At 28.2% G+C, this 22573-nt stretch overlaps 2 protein-coding genes across 4 annotated transcripts in view; one reads left to right on the top strand and one right to left on the bottom strand.

Moving 5' to 3' along the window:
• LOC107441989 (cysteine-rich PDZ-binding protein) overlaps positions 1 to 12023 on the top strand; it is a 41334-nt gene extending 29311 nt beyond the window's left edge. For both annotated transcript variants that reach the window (XM_071180710.1, XM_043045977.2), the window contains 3 exons: positions 8927 to 9006; positions 9744 to 9761; positions 11142 to 12023. In XM_071180710.1, the coding sequence (XP_071036811.1) occupies positions 8927 to 9006; positions 9744 to 9761; positions 11142 to 11206 (163 nt within the window). In that variant the 3' untranslated portion in view covers positions 11207 to 12023. The remainder of the gene's footprint in view (positions 1 to 8926; positions 9007 to 9743; positions 9762 to 11141) is intronic.
• LOC107441986 (UDP-GalNAc:beta-1,3-N-acetylgalactosaminyltransferase 2) overlaps positions 12017 to 22573 on the bottom strand; it is an 18914-nt gene continuing 8357 nt past the window's right edge. The window contains exons 6-12 of one of the 2 annotated variants that reach the window (XM_016055413.4): positions 21466 to 21564; positions 20411 to 20495; positions 17871 to 18054; positions 17625 to 17756; positions 15412 to 15571; positions 14646 to 14702; positions 12017 to 12257 (exon numbers count right to left, since the gene is read on the bottom strand). In XM_016055413.4, coding sequence (XP_015910899.1) covers positions 12123 to 12257; positions 14646 to 14702; positions 15412 to 15571; positions 17625 to 17756; positions 17871 to 18054; positions 20411 to 20495; positions 21466 to 21564 — 852 coding nt within the window. In that variant the 3' untranslated portion in view covers positions 12017 to 12122. The remainder of the gene's footprint in view (positions 12258 to 14645; positions 14703 to 15411; positions 15572 to 17624; positions 17757 to 17870; positions 18055 to 20410; positions 20496 to 21465; positions 21565 to 22573) is intronic. The other variant, XM_043045973.2, reaches the window with a different exon arrangement.

Raw genomic sequence — 22573 nt, forward strand, 5'->3', positions numbered from 1 at the left:
CTAAAAAAAAATTCATCCATATTCAAAAATTTATCAATAATTTATTTTAAAAATTAAAGACTTTTTAATGATGAATAACGATTTCTATTAGTTCTAAATAAGTGCAAATTTGAAAAATTATTGTTTGGAAGTGAGTTGTATTTTGAAAATTTTATCTTTACCGCAGAAAAATACACCGGTGGTTTATGTTATATTTCATAACCATAAATTATTGAAACGCTAAACATAATATTTTTCGCTAACTTTGACCTAATTTAATACAAAGTAATGAAAAAAGTATAAAAAATATTATGAATAAAAATTCAGCCTCAAAGGGTTAACTATTTTAACGAACTAGTTAATGTCTTCTTTCAGTTTTTATTTTTCCCACTGCATTCATAAAAAAGCTTTAACGTTGAGTGACCTATTTTAACCTTGAATTTAAAGAATTTTCTAGAATTTTGTTTCTAGAATTTTTCTTACTTGCTATGATTTCCACGTACTTTATAGCTCATTAAAGGTATTTCCATCAATTTTCTTTTGCTTTAACCTCTTTTTAGTCTTTAAAAACAATAGTTTTAAACTCTTTTTTTTTTTAAATTTAAATGAAATAATATTATTGTTTCGATTGAACAATGAAAGCAATTAATCAAATTTGCTGCCAACTACAATTTTGATGTCTTTATTATTTTATTTTTTCCCGAAAAAGAAAACAATAATAATAATGGTGTAACAAAAAAGGGTTATTTCTTCTTTCTCTTAATCTTTTGTTAGCTTATTAACAGAAGCCATTGTCGGGTTAACTTCAACAAACTCACGATTCGTGCAGTTTTCTTTTCTTTTTCTGCTAATATTTCTCTCAAAAGTTATCTCTGTCAAAGACGGTTTACGACTACTAATGTTCAACTTCCTAGCCTTGTGATTTTAAACACAATCCAGAAGACAAGGGAACTCCAGGATCGAGTATTGGGGGAAATTTGACTTCGTGGAGGACTTTTTGATGGAACTAACCCACATTTGCGTTACATGGAAAGGAAGACCACGAGAACCTCCCACGGTTAGCCTCATAGCAAGGGGACTCTAACCCATGACCCGTCTACCACTGAGGATATTTCACGTCAGCACTGTGGTCGGTGCAAGCAGGATGCGGAATTCGTATCGACTGGGATTTGAACCCGGTACGCCGGATTGGAAGGCGAACGCCTATCCCCTGAGCCATCGCGACTCTGCAGGTATACAGGTATACCATTGAGAAAATTTTATAAATTTGCGTAAAACGTTTTAGAATATTCCCCGAACTTTTTAGCCACACTTAGCATATTTTTTCAAGAAACGCATTTTAAAATAAATAAATAAATAATATCATCAGAATCTAAAAAAAAGGCAGATATTTATTTGGATAAATGTGCTGTTTCGAATTAATTTGTTCGAATAAATGTTAAAGTTTTAATGATTAAAAATATAGTTCCTGTATGAAAACTATTATTATTATAATATACTTTTATTCTATATTGCGTTTTATTTTCTATTGGAAATTTTTTCATCGAATTGTCAAGTGTCTATAAGTACAATGTAAACAAAGCTTACAATTTCGCACAAATATTTTTTTTTTAATTGGATTAAATCTCTTTAGCGTATTGACTAAAAGCAAGGTTTTAATTTATTCATTTCTTAAAAGGTTCACTTTTTTCGTAAATTATTATTAAAAACAAAAATCAACTTCTTTCCTTGTTAAGGAAAAAATAAGTTTTATCTTGCATGAAAACGAAAGAGTTACTTATTTATTTCAATTTTTAACTAAGATTAACTTAAAACTAAAATAAACGCTTTATTTCTTTACGTGTTACGCAATGGGATATCTGAAAGTAACGTAGTGTGGGTATCCCGATCCTGTGATCGGTTGTTGAAGCGTGTCATTTGTTTACATTAGCAACTGCTCTTTCCATTCTGTTTCGAGTAAGCCAAGCCAGAGAAGCTCTCATAAGTGACATAATCTATTTTCTTTCAAAAGGATTTTAATTCTCTCACCATATATTTTTTATTTAAGAATAAGACAGACACGAAGCCATGTAGAACATAAACAAACTAATTATGCATGGAAGTTGCCAGGTACACAAAGCAAAAATATATCTCGGTTACAATAAAAAAACATAAACAAATAATAAATCTAAGAAAAAGATGTAGACGAGAAAGAATTATATTTAAACAAATTCAAGGTGTGATACTGAATTGTATTTAATTAATTTCACGTTAATTAACATTTTGCTTATAAGTATCAGGGACCTAATAAGTATCAGCTGGCGCTGACGTCATAAGTCACATGTTTTTTTTTTTTTTAACCTTACTTTACACCAGTCAAACATAAAACAATGAACGAAATGACTATGACTCGTCTACAACATATTATAAAACCGAAAAAGGGGATCATAATCACAAAAATATACATACTTTTCTATATTCGTTGATAATCGAGCAATTTTTATTCAAAGTAATACTGCTTAGATTGTTTGTTCTAACCTATCGGATCATTCTTAAATTGGCACTTCAGATTTGAAATATTAAACACAACCACAAAGTAAATATCCTGCAGTACTAACTTAAAATGTGATAAACTTGTTTTTTCACGAAATTAAAATTTATAGCGAACTAAGTCTTCCGAGCATTTTTTGCCATGGGCCATAGATTGAGTAAGGCAGCTTTAAATTCTCCGACAAATCCCTTTGTGTAATTCGTAATATCAGGTAAGGAGAAAAAATTTGGTTCGACATTTGATTGCTACGTGACATAATAGTTCATAATTAAAAATATAATCATTAAACATGCTAGAAGAAAATGTATGCATAGGCAACACAAATTGCTCTCAATGAAAACCTACGTTGTTTTTGTCTATTAATGCAAGGTGTGCAAGTGTTCTTGTTTACCAGTGGCAAGATCTATGGCCAAAAATTCGACTTCTGAAACACCTATACGTCCCACCCGTTTATAGAGCGAGCCCATTCATTCATCCACAGATCATAATTTTAACCTGAATCAGGGAACGATCAATCTCCAATTCTGTTCCCCCAGAGGTATAATTTGTTATGGAAGCATGGAGGACTTTGCGACCCGACAGATTTAATGTGTACCTATTACTACACTGGGACTCCCGTTCTCATAAACGTGAGCCTAACGCCCTGCAAACCAGGCTATCCCTGCCCCAAAACCTACGTTAAATCTAAGAAATACCTGTAGAGATATTTATGCTGACAAAGAACTTCCAAGTTTGACTTGATGTCTGATCAGGTTCAGCATAAAGCTTTCAGATAAAAATTCATGCTTAAAATCCTGTCTCAAAATAAGATCGATATGATTTACAAAAAATAATTTTTTTCTAACAGTATATTTATATGTATCACTGAACCAGAAGTACAGAATTCATCACACATCAGATGAAACTATCTTTAAAAATAACCATTAGAAATAGTTTTTATTTTTAAAGAACTAACACATAGCATAACGCAATGAGTTTTTCTTTTTTTTCAGTAAGTTCGAAAGATCTCTAACTTTACTTAATCTACATCTTGAAACGGACTATGTATCCCACCATTTTATAAAGAACTAACAGAAAAGTAGTTATCGTTTACATATCATCATGTATTTACATAATGAATATTTTCATTATAGTCGAATTATCGTATGAAAAGTAGCTGAAAGAACTTGATACTGGTTCATCTGCTGACATTGGAACCAAAAATTGAACATTTTAACATAGCATGACCAAATTTATCATGCTCATTGAAAATAGTGACACGTACGCTTTGTAATGATAGATTTAATTAATTTAATTTCCAAAATACCTTAGCTAAGTGTGCAAGCTTTTACGGTCAAAGAATATCGAATATACCTGAGAACGTTTTTTTTTTTTATTTTATAACCGGCATTGAACAACCGATCCAATTCTGAGTTTGCGACTATCAATGTTCAACTTCTTAGTCATTTTGAACCCAACCCAGGGGATAAGGAAACTCCTGGATTAAACGTTGAGACAAAATAGCCTTCGTGTGAGAACTTTTACTAACCCTAATTTGCATTACATGGAGAGAAAAACCACGAAAAGCTTCCACGGTTAGGTAGACGGCAAAGGAATTCTAGCCTATGATCCGTCTACCACTGAGGATATTTTACTTTCAGCAGTATGGTCGGCGCGAGTCGGAAGCAGATTTCATACCAACAAGCCACCGCTAGGATTCATACCTGGGTCACCTCGTCGGGAGATGAACGCTCTATTCCCGGAGCCACCACGATTCACCTCAGAACATTTTTAGAAATCGATACAGTGCAGTAAATGTTGATTATTATTTCGCTATTTTTTACGTTTGCGTGTTTGTAGATAAATTATTTCGTTGTTTTTTTACGTTTCACCCTTTTAAAACTCCGCCTTTAGAATGAAACTTTCGCGAAATGCCTTTACACCTCGCGAGAGCAGTGAGCGCCAAACCATCGATCGAAGAGCTGCAAGAAGCTCCCGGGGACCATCTCGGTAGATCGCGTTAACGTACTCGTTGGTCAACCTTATTTACTTGAGCTGATAAACCAAGTGTATAAAAAATAAATAAATATTGGTAGTTCTTTTTCTTGTTGATAGCTCACGGTGTGGTTTAAAAACGAGATGATAGCTCAGACGTTTCATAAGTGTGGCGACATTTGTTCTAGATTATAGCATTTAATGAGTCGACGACATGAAACGTTTGTGACGTTTCATCTGGTGAAACTTCTTTCGTATCAAATCTGCTGATGCACTGTTAAAACCCAAGATAGCAGGGTAATAATCTTCAGCAATTATCTTGATGACAAGTAGTAACATTTAAAGTATTAGTTATTATTTTACTACGACGTGGAGAATAAGAAACGTTAAAATTCTTGAACCAACTATCATTTTCAATACTTAAAAGATTCTTCTATAAAGTGAGTTAAGACTAGTGGCCCAGAATTTCAAAAAAGAAAAAAATATCTTAATGATTTATAAATAATTTGCGCTGGTTCTTTAGTCTTGTATGAAACCTTCCTATGAATTTCGAATGATGAACCACAGATCGTTTCTTCTTTATGGTTGGTGTTAATTCTTTATAACCAGCATTTATATAATAACTTCAATTGTTAATTCACCATTTTAACATTATTGTGATATGTTGGTAAATTCCACATCATTACATGTGAGGCTCAAATAAATCACGTGTTCGACATTCACGTGTTTTATTTTCTTATTTTCTACTAGATTTAGCAATAACTAGGTGTGATTGACATGATGCAACATGTGTAATTAAATTTGGGAGATCCATTTCCCGTCGTGTCAAAATTTCTCTTACAAGCAAGTGCTAGCGTGTGTTCTTCTAAAATTAGAATGAAGGCCATGGTCACATTCCTTTAGCACCACTCTCGATTTATAAGAAGATGCATACTCCGAAGTTTGCACCTTTCGCTATAGTGGGTGGCCAATTAACAAGATATTCTGGGTTGAAGGTAATCCCACGATGATCCACTCGTCAGTTTGCCCACAAAATTAGCAAATGATTCATGAACGATGAATGTGGCGTTTTTTAATTGTCTGTTTCTCTGAAACTAGGTGACATTTTGTAAATCGAATATCTAGAAAATATCAAAAAACCTTGAGCAATATAATAGGATTGCAACGAATAAGATTCTTATGTAATTTCTTGTGACTGTCTAGCAAATGTCTTGATTCAGATATCTGTCTGTTAGATCTAGATCAGTGGTTACCAATTTGGCGGCCTCTTTTTGTGGCCCACGATCTAAAATGTAGTTGTCGTTTTTGCGGACGATTTTCATAAAAAATCTATATGTGTTTAAAATACTTTTATTTTGTTTAAAAAAAAAATAACCTAATTTTTTTGTTTCTGTGAAATTTAACATACCAACGATGCAAAAAAAATGTATTTCTCAGGTTTTGCATCCAAGAAAATATTTATTCAAATACAAAAATAATCGTGTATGTTGCTTAAAAATCTACTTCTAGTTTTAATTTGTAATTCAATACGTTTGTTTTGTACAACTTGGTAAAAATCTGACAGTAATATTTAATGTTCCTTCAAACATAAGAGTTCTATATAAAATTTTGATTAAGTTGCGGCCCGCTATTTGACTGGTGTTTTTAATTGCGACCCCCCGGCCTCATGTAAGTTGGAAACACCTCATCTAGATGATGAAAGTAGCTCTTATTCCGTTCTTGTTGAACAATAAAGTACTGTCTTCCTGACTATTACTTATTATTATTTATCATTCATTAATTGCCTTAAAATTTTGAACTTGAAATAAAAATACAAACAGCTGTTTAGTGATACATCCCTGCAAACTTGTGTGCGGAATCTTTAATCGCACAAAATGTAAACCACATTATTTTTACAAATGCGGAATCTGAAATTAAAGCTCATATTACTTCTTAAAGTATTAATATTCATCAATATGTTTGCCTTTATGCGACACAGTAACTCCAATATGGCTATAAAATGGCACATCCCCAGAAATTAAAATATTTCAGTTAACTCACAAAACGGAATTTCTTTGAACGATGTGACTTATTTGAAAAGTAATTGGACATATAATTACGAACTATTCTACTGTGTAAATTGCTGTTACAGCTTTCAAACTTGAATCCTTTTCGAAATTTATCTGTAAATGAACAGCTAATCTTAAAATAAGATCTACAGTTTTTAAAAAAAACGCTTCACGGTAGATTATTGTGTCTTACCTTCATTTGTGTTCTAAATATTCCTAAATATCTTTTCTGTCTGTAAGGATAGCGTAAGGATTACGAGCGCAGCTCAAAACAACTTCATGATACATATGATTTTACGTGTACTACATGCCTCTAAAATGATAAAATATAGAAGGAATTATAAGTTAGCCAGCATACAACCCCTTTTTATAAAGCTATTATTTATCTGCCAAAAAATATTAAGGAAAATAATTGCCAACTCTCCTGGGATTACCAGATTACATAATTTTGAAATTTTCGAGTGTCAGCGTCTACTTTTTTTCATAGAAACTAGTGCCTCATTGCAGAAAGCTTAAATGGATGATAATTTTAGTACGGAAAGTATCGCCACTAGAGACAGAGGAAAAAACAAATGACTTTTTTCTCTTCTCATGAGCACGTTCAATAGAGCCGAATCGCTGGCACTTCAAAAATTTGTAAAATGCTCTTTTCTTCACCTCTGCCTAACGCCTCAATTTTTCATGCTTAAAATATCGTCTCAACTTTATTCTAATATTTTTTTTTACGTTAAGGATCACGTTTCGATGGATAACTTGGTGATGTCACTGAAAAGTTCGAAATTTTGTCACTGTAACTTTAAGGAGACAGATAATCGTTTTTAACACAATTCTTGAGAACATACTTTAAATAACATTTTTTATACTATCTCACAAACGAAAATCTCGTTACAGGATAGTGTTGTCGAAGTTAATTTGTGATCACCGTGTTCTTCAATATTTCAAATTATAGTCGTCAGAAAATCGTGACCCAAAATGAAAGAAAACGAAAAAGAATTTCGAATTCCCTCACCATTGCCCGAGGGATTACAACACGATCAATAAACAAAAAACATTCTATACCATTTTATTTTTAATATATTTTCGCACAAATGAGACCAATACTACAACAGGAGCAGGGCTAAGTCCAGACTCTTGGAGATGCCTGAGATAACGCTACATGGAATTGCCGCAATCGCCAATTAAACTCAAATCATTGATCATTTCCTATATCAGAAAAATTTGGGGAAATAATAGTTAAGAACAAATTGATATAGAATGATTTTTCTTGCCTATTCCATATAATTTGTAACTCCTTCAGAGACATTGGGGAGCGTTTGAGTTCCCTTCATTGTATTGTGTACGTAATTTTTATTCTTTTTGTACTAATATGCGTTTCTTTTAAGCATTTTATTTCCTGAATGATCCTGTATTTTAAAAATTTGCTACTAAGGTGTTAAGCATCAAAACTTATTTGAACCAAATTTAAAAATTTTGAAGTTGGAACGAAATAAATCCAGATTCTTGGTATTTAAATTAAATATTTCTAGGAAAAAAAAACAGGGTTTGTAATTGTTTCAAAAAAGAAGAAAACGTTTAGTTCTTGGGTGAATCGTTTTTTAAAAAATCCGTTTGTAGTAATTAATAATAATTTTTCAATAGAACTAGTTGGATCTTCGTTGTTTTTTGAAGAGGGAGAAATAAATAAATGAGATATCCAGTTTTTCTTTCTCAGTGTATTTATTTTTTAATATAAAAAATTATTTTATTTTTTAATATAAAAAATAAAAAGTTGTTTAAAAAGTAAAAGGGTCTTTAAAGAAATGTTGATTGTAATGCTAAATGCCTTGATCTGTAAATAATAGCATTTCACAGAAACATTTATTATGGAGTAATATTTCCCCATATGACACTTGATGTTGTTGTCGTGTCTATGCATACAGTGCTAGTGCAAAGATTAGAGTCCTCCAAAAGTCTTAATAACAAGATTTGCAAGTTCTGGGGCCCGATGGCCATGGAGAATTTCGATGGGGGGTGCTCCCAGTTGAAAGAGGGAGCCGATAATGGCCTGGCAGTCAAAAACATGGTCTGGAATTAGTTGCAAATGAGGACAGTACTTGCAGATGGGATGGGATTTTATATTGGTGCGTGAGATCTTCATGCTTTTGAAATATCTAGTGCATAGACTAGCTATTGTAGAGGAGAGGTTTCTTGGGCAGTTTAGATCGGGGATTATATGACACTTAACAAATCTGATTTATACTAATCTGATTTATTGTAAAGAATTTTAACATCATCTCTTTACTTTTTTTAATCATGAAAGGAAACCATTAAGAAAAGTCTTAATATTTTTTTAATATTTCAACTTGTTTTAAATTGCTATTATTGGCTGATTTTGTTACAACCTTTCCTTTTTCAGGTTTGCGCCTTATGCAAAATTTATGGAGTGTAAAATATGCCGCCAAAAAGTTCATCAATCTGGTTCTCATTATTGTCAAGGTAATTTTATTGTCTATTTATTCTAATAATTTCTTTACACCTATAAGTTTAGATTTTATTAGACATTTCTGATAAAATTGCATAAAACCTTCTTGCTGCAAATTTAAGGAATGTAGTTTTAAAAAATTAATGAATGTATTAACTTAATTTTTAAGTAACAAAAGAGCATGTTAAATACAACACCATTATCATCCGTTAATTATGTTGTCCGACAAAAAAAAAGTAAATGTATATCAGAAGCAATATTGAAAATTCGGGTAATTTTACTAACAGAAATGGTGTTTAATTTAAAAAACAACTATTTGCGTTAAAAAACAAACTCTTTAACTATATTATGCAAAGTTTCCTGTTATTGAATTTGTCTTTTTTATCTTTTGAATAGCTTTGACAATAAAACAAACCTCCCTCGAACAAAATTTAAGAACTACTGTTTTAAAAGAATATTCTTTGGTAACTTTAATAGATAATATTCAGTAATAGAAATCAATTTCTCTCTTATTTCAATGTCTAATTTAGTTCTAAGACATTTCCAGACATTACCTTATATTTTGTGTATTTCAGATTTGAAAAGAACAAATTATTATTAATGATAAGGATAATAACAAACTTAAAGTCTAAAATATATTTGTTTCATTGCTTTAGAGATTATGTAAATTTATGCTCCTTGTTCCTTTATAATTATTTTAATATGCTGTTTATAAACTTACTAATATTTTTATTTTTGATTTTTTTTTCAGCCTGTGCTTATAAAAAAGGTAACATATTTAAAATATTTCATAAATTTTTAAGTTTTAACTGACCTGTTTTGGGTTTATACTTGTGGATTATATATCACTTACTTCATAATAATTTTGGCTTTTGCTTTCAAAACTAACAACTTTTTTTTAAAATTATCTTTATTTAATTTTTTTTCTTTTTATTTATTTATTTATCTTTAAGCGTTAATTCTTTTTTTTTGAAAAAGCTAAATTTTACTTCATAAAGGTGCCATTAACAAACAAAAAAAAAAAAAAAAAAANAAAAAAAAAAAAAAAAAAAAAAAAAAAAAAAAAAAAAAAAAAAATCTGAAAATTAATGAAGTTGGTTTCAAAGTTAAAATGCTATTCATTTGCTTTATTGTTTTTATATTAAATTTAGTTATAAGTAAACTGTCTCTCGTATTAGAGTTAGTGATTCTTTAACTATTGCAATATCAAAAATCGTGTACACAGCTTATCTAAATTGCATTTTGTTATACTTAATACAAATTTAGTGTAGTGTGATGTCTGTTTCAATATCAGAAATAAAATAAAAAAACTCAAATACATCATGTTCTTTAACCACCGTTCTGAATGTGTATTTTTAAAATTCTTGTTAAAAAGGATAATAAGGTGGGGGAAAAAACATTTACTCATTCTGATCAATTGTTTTTGAAATTCAGAAAAGTTAAAGAATGAACTTCAACTAATTTTGTTTATCTTTTGCTGATCAAAGTTAGAACTTTTTGTAGCCAACATTATAAACTTTAACTAAACATTTTGCAGACCATTATATAATTTTCTTTTACAAAGAGAAATGAAATATTTTTCAATAATTTAAAAAAATGGAAAACTATTTATATTATCTTCTGTTCATCCTGCCTGCAGGATTCTGCATTTTAACCTGCACTTTAAGAGGCTTATTTTTTGTTGTTTCATAGAAAAACGGTGTAAAGCAAATAAACCTAGTGCCAAAGAGTACATGCATGTATTGTACTCATTCAATGCCATTTTATTTAAATCATAAATCTTAGTAATAGAACATATAATAGTGCAACAAAAATTTATCTTACACCAATAGATGACATACTAAGACCAGAAGTTAAGTAATGTATGAAATAAAAGTATTCAATTTTTGATGGTATGATTTTTTTCGAAAATTATTTTATTTTATGCAAAAAGTGAATTGATATAATTTTTATTTATTTATTAAGTTTTTTGCTTTTTTAATTAGTAGCTGTGGTACTGTACAGACCCTTAATTTACTTTAGAAACATAATGAATCTTTCAAACATTTTCATGAATACACTTTTTTCTGCTTAGTGACGAAATCTTATTGACAAAATTTTTATTATTTAATTTATTTTGCATTTACTCAAATAGATAATTTCTTTTTAGGAATTTGTGCAATGTGTGGTAAAAAATTATTGGATACAAAGAACTATAGACAATCTGCTGCCTAAATTATTCTGCAATAATTTTACTCTCTCAATTGTAAATAAAATGTAAAATATTTTTTGTCATCCTTTTTGAAACTGTTAATATGGTATTTATGTACAGTAGGAAACCGATTATCCGGAACGATCGGGACCATCGCTATTCCGGATAACTGATTTTTCCGGTTTTCTGAATCGCTACAAAAAGCCGTTTTTTTTATTGTTAAACCCAACTAAAAAAAAAAATTTTGGAAATAATCTTAAAAAGAAGAAGAAACGATGAAGTAATACACTAATGATTATTTCCAAAATGATGGTAAGGTAAACATCTTTCAAAAAAGAAAGAAAAATCTCGAAATCTTATGACGAAAAACACATTTTTTTTAAAAAAAATGGCGGCAAAATTTATCGAATTTCGTTCCGGTTTTCTGATTTCCGGATAACGGGTTCTTTACTGTATTAGTATATTAAAACCTTGGGGGCAAAACGTGGTAATATACATTTTTGTAATGTAGAAGTAAACACATTCTTTTGTCACTGAAAAAATGAAATTAATCAAAGTGATATTCTTACAACTGAACTAATATTGTGCTGCTGTCTATCAACAAAGGCTCATACTACTTTAACAGAATGAAAGCTCTTATTGGATATAATTTATTTACATTAAGGAACTGATGTTTTTGTTGGAAGAGGGCTTTTATGCCCTTCAGTTTCTCATATATGTATTATTTTATAATAAAATTGTGTAAATAAATTATGTAAGATGTTTATAGGAACTAGACCAATGAGTCATATATGTTTTTGTAAAATGTTATGTGTCTCACTAAAAAAATTGGAAACTAAAGAGCTCCTCTTTATTTCATATGTTTTATATCAAATTCATTTGTAAGGATGAGTTAAAATACATTTACATAATATGAAAACACACTTAATAGAATTAAAATCATCTGCTCGTGCAAGAGCATACATTTTTGCACATTTTAAAAACAGACCAGGCTCTTTGGATTTCTTCTGGTTCCAACTGTGCTCGATTGTAGCTGTTGCTATTGCAACTTGAATCACATTCAAAATGTTCATCCTATAATTAAGGCAATGAGATTACAACATTTAGCTTAATTTCACTGAATTAAACGGATTAAGGAAAAATATATAATTTAAACTTTTTTTTATGAAATTTCAAAAAATTGAAGTCTTGCAGAATTTTTTTTCAATTTTTGAGAATTTGAAAATTGAAATTTTGATTTTTTTTTTCAATTTGTATGTATTTTTACTATTTCTTTGTTTTCAATTTGAATAAGGGATTGATTCAAAAATAAACTAGTTATCAAGATAATTAAAATATAGCAACATGCTGGGGACAGCGTAAATTATATACTATGTACTACATCTATATTTTTAAACATAATTTTAATTCAGTGCTAATACTGTAACTTATTCTGAAACCAGAAGTTAGCCTAAGACATTTTGGGAGTTGTTTATTTTTATTACTGATTGGATCCTCTCATTGATGTGACCACAAATATGAACCAACATATTGTTTATAACATTCTGGATGATCAAGGTGTAACTTTTTATTCAACATCTACATGATGAGTCTATCATATGCCCCAATTTTCAATGACCATGGCATAACAACCAGTTAAGTAGGCTGAAAAATATGTGACTGTTTTTATGAACATTCATTCACGAACCCTATCACATCTCAATCAGCCTGTAGAATCAACTAACTTCAACATTAAAGTAAATATGTTGGACATATTGCAAAAGTGGGATAAAATTCGGTGAACATCTTTAAAGTTTGATTGACAGGATTATCAAATTAAATTTTTCAGGAAATGGCTTAAACAAGATGTGATATTAACAATGCTAAGTATTTTAGAAACACTTGCCACAAAGATTTAAGTAAAGAGACAGATTTGTACAGTATCAATTGATGCTATTCATGACTTTTCAGAGCAAGACTAATGTTTTCTTTTTCTGGTGATCTTAGAACAGTTTCTAGTTATAACCTGCGCTTCGATTTTTTTGTAACAATTACGGAATAAAAAAATACAATCACTTAAGACTTTTCTATTTCTTACAATTTCAAAAAAAGGCGAAAATTTGTTCCTGAAGACAAAAATCTTTATTTGCATTTTCTATAAATTTATTGCAATTTAAAATGCAATAATTCCTTTCATATTGTGATATGTGAAAAATAATTGTTTTTTAAGATGCCTTTTTCCAGCCATATGAGATATTAAATGTTTTCTTGTTCTTAATAAATTTCTAATGATAGAGTATCACTCCAAGCCACCTTTCAAAAATAAATGAAGACATCACTTCATTATATCGAGGAAAACAAAACTTCAAGTACTTCTATTGATTAATTAAACAAATAAACACTAAAATTATGTAACTAGTAATTTTAAATTAGCAATTTAATACCATATATTTGCGAGTTTTTCAATTTTTTTACACTTTTTTTTAAAAAATTTTCCTTAATTTTTTTTATTATTGCTTAAACTGATGAAAACCAGTTTGGATATTTTTGGAAAATTCTTTCAGTGTATAATAAACGTAAACAAAGATATTTATAACGAAATATAAAATAGACAAATGAATAATATAACTATCTTTTAAAAAATGCTGATTATAAAATTGCATTAATATAATATTGCCATAAAAATTCAATTAAAACTAAAATTACGCCAGCTACATTTTCCCCATTTTATTTGGGGACGACCTTGTATTTTAAGTGTTTAAAAAGATACTGACAAGTAGAGTAAATATCCAGCATCAGTTTATTTGAGAAAATTAATTAAAAAATGATTTAAAACATATTTTGAATTTTTCCACTTAGTCCACTATTATTTGATGAGTTAAATCAAGAAGATAAAGTCTTAAGGGTAGGAATGAAGTCTAAATACAATTGATTGTCTTTTATGTGCATACAATAAATAAAAGATGAGTAGAAATATGTATGTGTAGTTAAGAATTATGGTGACCTCCCTACATCATGCATTCCAGATATTAGTTACAGTTACTCCTTGGTACTACAGTCCATGCTACCCATGATCTATGACCACCCTGGATATTCTACTCCAAAACAGTTTCTCTTGCTCTTTTGCATTCTAATTTCTCATTTTTTAGCTCCTGAGGTATCTCTCAATCTTATCTATCCATCATTTTCTCTGTCTTTTCTGTTTTCGTTGACCATGGCATTGGCGGTGAATGATCTTTTTTATGCATCTGCTGTCATCTATTTTCCAAACTATTAGATTATTTTCGTTGTTGATTTTAATAGAGTTTATTATTTTATTTGCATTCTAGATATACTTAGTTTTTTCTTCTTGACAAGCCATATGTAACAAGATGCCTACTATATAATATTATGGATCACAAATACCTATTGTTTCAAAACTGTTTATATAAAATTAAGCCTTCATTTAACACACATTATTACATACAGTTCCTGAAAACATACCTCTATGTATGTGGGATTAATAGCTGATAACCATATTCCAATAGAGACATCTTCCCCCTGAAAACGAAACATTTCATGTAATAACAAAAATAAGTTTAATTTTATTAAAAAATTGTTTTTATCGCTAAGAACTAATCTGGACCCTTTTTATATAGACTAAATTATTCAAAATTCTATAAAAAAAAATTAAACTTGGATCAAATTGATAAAAACAAATTTTACTCATTAATAATTTAAAATACAAAAAAAACAAAATTTAGAAGAAAAAAGTCTAAGAAAAAAAATTGTTTTATAAAAAACAATAATAAGCAATTACTTTTTATTTAAATTTTTTTTCTTTGCAATCACCTAATAGATATTTTTAGAATCGTCAAAAATGAAGTAAACACATTAGGAGTTGCAAACAAATACTTAAGTAAGACAAAATAAAAACATTATCAAAACCTAATGAATTACTGGTGAGAAAGACAAGATTAAAAATAAAAAACTTGATAGATTTCTAGATCTATAAGATAGAAAATAAAAATTGATTATTAGAAGCAACTTCAAGACTGGCTTTGATCAATTTCATCTTTTCTTGATTTAATTGACATTTTGTTTATTTTTTCATTGTTTAAATATTAATTGACAACCTCTAAGGGGCATATTTAATAAGAATACTAAAATATATGAAACAAACTTAGCCTTCCTTAAGAAAATTTTACAAAACCTACATGGAAATCATAAATCAAGTCAATTTCAAACTAAATATGAGATGAATATCTACCTGATATGGAAACAATGAATCTGAATTTTGACTCAACCAGCTAGCAGTTTGGTGAGATGTGATATATGCTGCACCACATGGAAATGCAGGATAGTAATCAGATCTATAGTCATCATCAGCCCATTTACCCACATAATTTACGGGCCAATTTTTCCTAAATCTGTTAGGAAAAAAAGTTGATAGTTTTAATGGTAGTTAATATGTGCTTATGCAAACTGATATTTATCAATCAGGATACTTTTCATTTTTGTATTAATTTTTATTAAAATAAACCAATACTGATTACAGCTTTTGAAATTTTTAAATTAAAAGTGAATAAATCTCTGACAAAATAAATGTTAATGTAGAATCAGTACTCAAAAACTAATTTTAATGATATAAGTTGTGAACATCAGTATTTATTTTGTGTTTTAAAATTTAATTTTTACTGTAATATTTTATTTTCAACCAATACATTATTTCTTGATAGTTAATTTGATGTACAGGTATGCTACATGTAAATTGTATTGCTAAAAATTAAGATGAATTGGGAAATGTGTAAGCTTAATAGGGAAATATGTTATATGTAAATCGAAATATGTTATGGAGTCAGTAATGTGTGTAAAAAAAAAGTCCTTTCTGACTTTGAATTATGCCAACTTTATAAGACTGACAACAGCACTGTAGATACTAGTATTAAATCAACTTAAGAACAGTGATATTCATTTTATTTGTCACATGCTTCCATTATTATACAATTTTCCTTTCATTCAAACTAGAGTGATAACACTTGTTTGAACAGCATTTTTCGACTTTAAATTTTATTATTTTTTATTGTTTTTAAATCAGTAATATAATAAAAATAAATAAATAATAACCATAACTATTTATAATCTCACTTTAATTGTTTTATTGTCTCGATAACATATATGAAAAGTTTCAAGAGAACAGATCAGTTAGATTAAGTATGAGTGCTGCACTGGAAAAATTAGAAGAGAGAGAAGAAAAACAAAACGAATATTATGTAACTCCATCAATTTTACAGGCGAACAAGAAATGGCTTGGAGAAAGTTTAAAACCAAATGTTTTTTATAACAACATCTCAAAAACCTATTTTGGTAGATGTTAAATTTCTTTGGCTCTAAAAGTTATGTATAAACTAATAGGGTTCAACTATTATCCAATAGGATCTTTTGTATAAACTAATAGATCCAATAGGATTTGACTCCAGCTCATTGAACAAAGGCTCAAGAACAGTGCAAAGCACAAGAATGAACCCCCTATACACCAGATTCTTGTTTGGTAGGTCTTGGAGATAAGAGTTTGTGCTAAACCTCATAAAAATTTTACATCCCTTCATCTCTAAAAGCTTCCTTTGTAAGAAATTGTACAAAATATCAGCATGTGAGTTGCAGCACATAGTAGAAAATTTTGAGACACTTTACAACTCAAGTAATCACTTTGAAAACATGTAACAAAACGTTATGTTTTCATGTTTATTTAAAATTTTGATTCTGAAATTTCAATGAGATCTAAAATTTTATATTTTATGTCCAAGTTACTTTTTGACACCAGGTAAAATCCAGTTTTAGTGACATAATAAATTAAAAATAGACAATGGAAATATTTTGTAGATAATTATTATTTTCTTATCGAATTAACGAGTGTAGATCCAGATCAAGTACCAGCTAAGCAAAACCATTTTTACTTTTTGATCTAAAGTTTATTTTGCCTAATCAAAATAAAGTTTTGCTTAGAAAGAAAGTAATCTTAGTAACCTCTTTTTCTCAATCTTAAATATTTTTCATGAAGATGTAATACAAATAATGTCTTAGTAACACAATATTCTCAGTTATTAGTCTACCCATACTATTGCTATTGAATAGAAATCATTTACGACAAATCTTATAGAGATTAGCCTTTGCAACCATATTCTTTTCAAGCATAAAGACTTCATTTTCTAATAGATTATCTTTTCTTACAATCAAACTTTACAAAAAAAATTATCTTTTCTTACAAATCATATATTGAAATCCGTTTCAGATTAAAAGTGTTCAAGCTGGAATGATTTGGCCCTTCAAAAAAGAAATCAAACTCATTTCTAGAGGTTGAACTGAACTAGGTCAACTGAATTCACCAAAATATATGCTGATCAGAAACAAATCAGAAATTAGGATTACATTAGAAAATTATTTATTTCACACTTTAATTATTATTTTTTTATTGATTCTTACCTACTCCATAACCATAGCTGTTTCGAGTCGAATTTTGAAGTTTGTTGTAATTCTTTCATTAAAGCTTCTAGATTTACGACAGTGTCATCATCAGTTTTCATTACATATGAAAAATCCTGATTTGTATGTAACCTTGAAAAATTAAATAATATTCATAATATAAATGAATTAAAAATATTTTCTCTCACATTTATATATAACATTAGTACTATAAAAATTTTAAAAAATATATACAGGATTTTATACCATTTAAAAAATTGCAGTACTTTGTTTGGTAAATTTCGATAAATATCAATGTCATCTACAATAAGAAGATCTCCATACTGATTTCTTTCTGAATTAATTTTTTCTTCTTCTTTCTTTAAATGTAATTGCCATTTTTCTGTTTCAGTAATTTCTTCATTATAGATTTTTTTCAAGCTTTCTTTTTCTAAAAAAGAATAATTTAAAATACAAAAGCATTTCTTTAAAATAATTTTACTGAACATTTAACATACTTTTATTTAGGAACTTCTACATTTGAGTTCCTAAATAGTTTTTACTTTCAGAAGTCTGAAATTGGTGGTTGAAGGGTAATGCCTTGTCCTTTTTATTTAATTTATATTCAGCTATAAGACTATATATTAGTCTTTCACAAATTAAATATATCAGATAATTTGATAGATCACACTAGCTATCTATAATAAATCTATAGAATTAATTATACTTAAAAAAAAAAACACTTTTCATTAAAAAAAAAATTTTAATAATGTTTCTAAATTAAAAGTTTTTTTTCTCTCTATTATTTATTATTTCCTTATAGCACAATTTTGATATACTTTTTGTTAATTAAAAATATGCAGCATTTAAAAAAAAAACTTCGTCAGTCTTTTTATCCAAATAATGTTAAGTAAACAGAAAGTCTAAAGAGTTCTAATATTTAAAGGGGAAAAAAAACAAGAAATTGAGTATGCTTTATTTCATTTATAATTTTTATTTCAGTTTCATATGTATTTAAAGCTAAGCCAATTATTAACACCCTGACACATTCACGTTTCTTCAAAGGAAAGAAGTTGTGCATCTGTCATTTCAATGTAAAAAAATTATCTCTCCTGCTTTAAAGTAAAGATTTAGCCATTAATACTTTATGAGAACCAATAACAACAAATTGATTATAGAAAACATTTGTAATCACTTTATATCATAAGTTAGAAAATGAAATAACGCATTTAAAAATCAAAGATGGAAAAGAAATAACATATTTACAAATAATATTATTTTACAAATGCCAAGGCTCGAAAATTACATTAGCTGACATGTCTCAGGCATTGACTTGTTATCCTGGCTGGGCACGTAAATATTTTATTAGAAATATCATCATAAAATACTAATTACATAATTCCTTAAATTTTAATCAAGATCACAAAGATGTCAGATTGAGGCATCGCTTACACCAATGGTGATAGTGAGTTCGATCCTGAAAAACGACAAAATAACCGATGTGTTTATGCAGCCAGGTGAACGTTAAATCTGTATAAGGTTGACAGTCCTCTTGTTGGTTATGGTGTGGAAATTTGGAGAGAGGGGTACTAGCTCTGACATTATCCATGTCCTCTGACCAGAGTTAAAATTATATGGCATTCCTACCATGATCGATTAAAGATAGAGCCCTGAAAACGGGACTAGAGGCTTGGTCATGGTTAGGTGATGATGATGCTGTTAATACATTTTTTGAAAAAAGTAATAAGCAAATTCATGTTTTCCATTAATATGCATTTGTAAAAGATGTTGTGCCATGTTTACATGCGCCAACATGCATGCAAGATTGCATATAATTTCTGGACTAAAATGATTGGCCGAGCATCCAAAAATTTTAGGATTTTTTATAGTCATGACAAATGTAACACAATTCGCGGTCTTTAATGCAGCTTTGTTTTATGTCAAGTCTTTAGTTAATGAGAGAAATTTTAAGATTTTTGCATTTTTTGTTAACATTAACACATGTTAAGTAATTTTAGAGCTTCATATTTGCTTAGTATAAGCAAACTTCTTTCTATTATCATAAATTTTCCTTGGTCATTACAGCCTAAGTAACCGTTTTATTTTTTTCAAGCAACTTAAAGACAATAGTAACAACAAATAATTGATACATTTTTTTAAATTAGCAATTTATGTTTCATACAAAGGATCCTTAGCTAAATTTTATAATATTTCACTACTCCACCTAATGTAGACTTCAGTTAGTGTATTTAAAGAATGAAGTCCCTTTAAAGTCAGAGGACTAATATATCAATGTATTTATCTTACAAAAATCAGAACTGATATTTAGGAAGCTGGCAAAAATTTTTATGTATTCACAGTTCTTAAATAAATTAAATAATTTTTAAAATTTTAATATGCTTAAATTTTATTTCTTAAAGTGAAAAGACATTGTCAGTTTTAGCATTGTATGCAAATGAAGCATTTTTAAATTTATTTTTAAAACTATATTCTTATTACGTTGTTTAGAATATACAACAATATAAATTTACAAAAAAAGTACTTATTCAGAATATCTAGCGTGAAGAACTTTGAAATTTAAATGGCACTTAACAAATTTCAAATTACAGTGATAAAAAAACAAAGATAATAATTCCAACAAATCTCAGAACAGTTATTTGGGTACAAAACACAAAATATCAATGTTTCAAAAGTATTTTATATATATATATATATATATATAATTGAACAATTTTTAAAAAAAATACTTATTGAACTGACAGATTTTAAACAAATAAAAAATTAATAACCAATAAAAATTAGTATACCATTAACAATGAAGCCTATGCTTACAGCACTATAAACAGTTTCTGAATACTTAGTAGAATCTTGATGGTGAGGAGATGAATAAATCTAAAATTTAAAAAGTTATTATTTGTAAGACATTAAATTCTTACCGGCTTTTCAATCATAGCATTTTTATGCAATATATTAACTTGCTATATGTGTATATTAGTTAATTGTTAGGTAACTAAAAAATTTACAATGACACATCACTGCAGAACAATTATTAAAAATATATGACAATAAAAATGTTATTTGGTAATCTTTCTGAGTTCTTATACATATTTAAACATTTGAATGTAAGTTTTAATGCAATGTAAATTACTTAAATTATCATATTGAATCATGTATATCTTAAATAAAATACTTTAACAAAAATTTAAAAATGATAATTTATACATTTAACTTGAAAAATTGACTACACTAAAAGTTTAACTTATAGTAAAGTTTAAAAATACAATTTAAAAATAATATACAGTTAGAGAGGAACATAAAACATAGAATGAAAATTTTGTTTGAAATCTAGTCACTACAGTAATCTACAGAAACAAACAATTTCATGCAGTTTAACATATAGTAAAAAACTAGTACACTTATTCTTAATTGTTGTATTACATATCTACTATAATTGTTGTATATACTCAATGGTTTCAAACTATCACACAACCATTGTTGCTAACCTGGAAGCCCAAAAGGCCCTAACGTTTATAGTGATGGCAAAATAACAATTAAAATAATCTTTTGTTAATTTCCGCCAGCGTTTAAAAACTTTACTAAATGATTCACAGGTCTTAAACATTTATTTAAATTATACGTAGTAGGGGCCAAAACTATTGCAAATCAAATTTATTAAATTAAAAATAAAATTGTAAATTGTTAAATTTATAACTTTAAATTTTTTCAAAGAAACTATCTAAATGGGAAAATTTAGCAAGAAAGCACAACTGTCTAAAAAGACTTGTTCATCCACATACCAAATATGTATTATAATAACTAAGTATAAACTTATTAATTAACTGATAGATAAAATAAAGCTTACTCTTTTAAAGGTAATAACTCCACCACCATCATCCCACATTAAAGAGGCACATAGTGAATGTAGCAAATAGCCTTCGAATATGATTAAACCTTCATAATTCTATAACAAAATGAAGGTTTCATTTTAAATCCAAAAAGAAATGTTAGTCATAGTTACTTTCTTGCCAATCTAAAAAAGTAAACAAAATTTTATCTTTTTACCTCTTAAATTATAACAATATGTTTAAAAAGATAATTATTTTTTATAAAAAAAACTAATTTTTTATACTTGAATCATTAATTTAACACAACTAAAAAATTTTAACTTTAAAATTAGAGTTTCAATGTAAAAATTATTCATGTAATAGGAGTATTGCAAAATTGATTTAATTATTATTCTAATTTTTATATTCATTAATAAATAATAATTTCCAATTAATTAAATTTCTATCAATTAAATTTTTATTTCAGAATAATTTCAACTTTTATGAAAACGTGATAATTTTTTTTTATTTTTTTATTCAGATGCCCACTCTTAGAGATATTAGCCACTAGTATATTTCAAAAGACAAGGCTGTCAATCTGCATTTACACAGCCATGTTCATTTTTAAACAAGAAATGTTATTAATTGAATGTAAATAAAGCAAAAAATAGTAATTGGGATATATTTTTATGCACGTTCAAAAGTAAACACATATTCAGCAAAAGAAGTTGCATGATCATATAAAAGTTAAATAATTAGTTAATAATAAATTGAATAACAATACTATAAACAAACACTAGTAATAAACAGAATATAAACTATTAGTGGAATAAAATTTTTAACATTGCTATTTGAAGTTTTTAATATCATGTTTCCAAAAATTTATTACAAAATCTCACAAACAAAACAAAAATAGGCTAATAGTTTTAACATAGAAAAAAAATCTAAAGAGTGTCTAAAAAGGAGTGTGAAAAAAATCTAAATCTTTTTTAAGTGGCTACGACTTACAGTCTCTTTATGGTATATTTTTAAATCATTTAGCATTTTTACACCAAAAATGTCTCACAAGGGAAACTAGGGAAGTGTGACTCGCCAATTTTGAAATAAACTAGTGGGATGTATGCAGGTGACGAACCTCCTAATGTT

Source organism: Parasteatoda tepidariorum, chromosome 1, assembly GCF_043381705.1.
Source record: "Parasteatoda tepidariorum isolate YZ-2023 chromosome 1, CAS_Ptep_4.0, whole genome shotgun sequence".
In the NCBI taxonomy this organism is placed as follows: domain Eukaryota; kingdom Metazoa; phylum Arthropoda; class Arachnida; order Araneae; family Theridiidae; genus Parasteatoda; species Parasteatoda tepidariorum.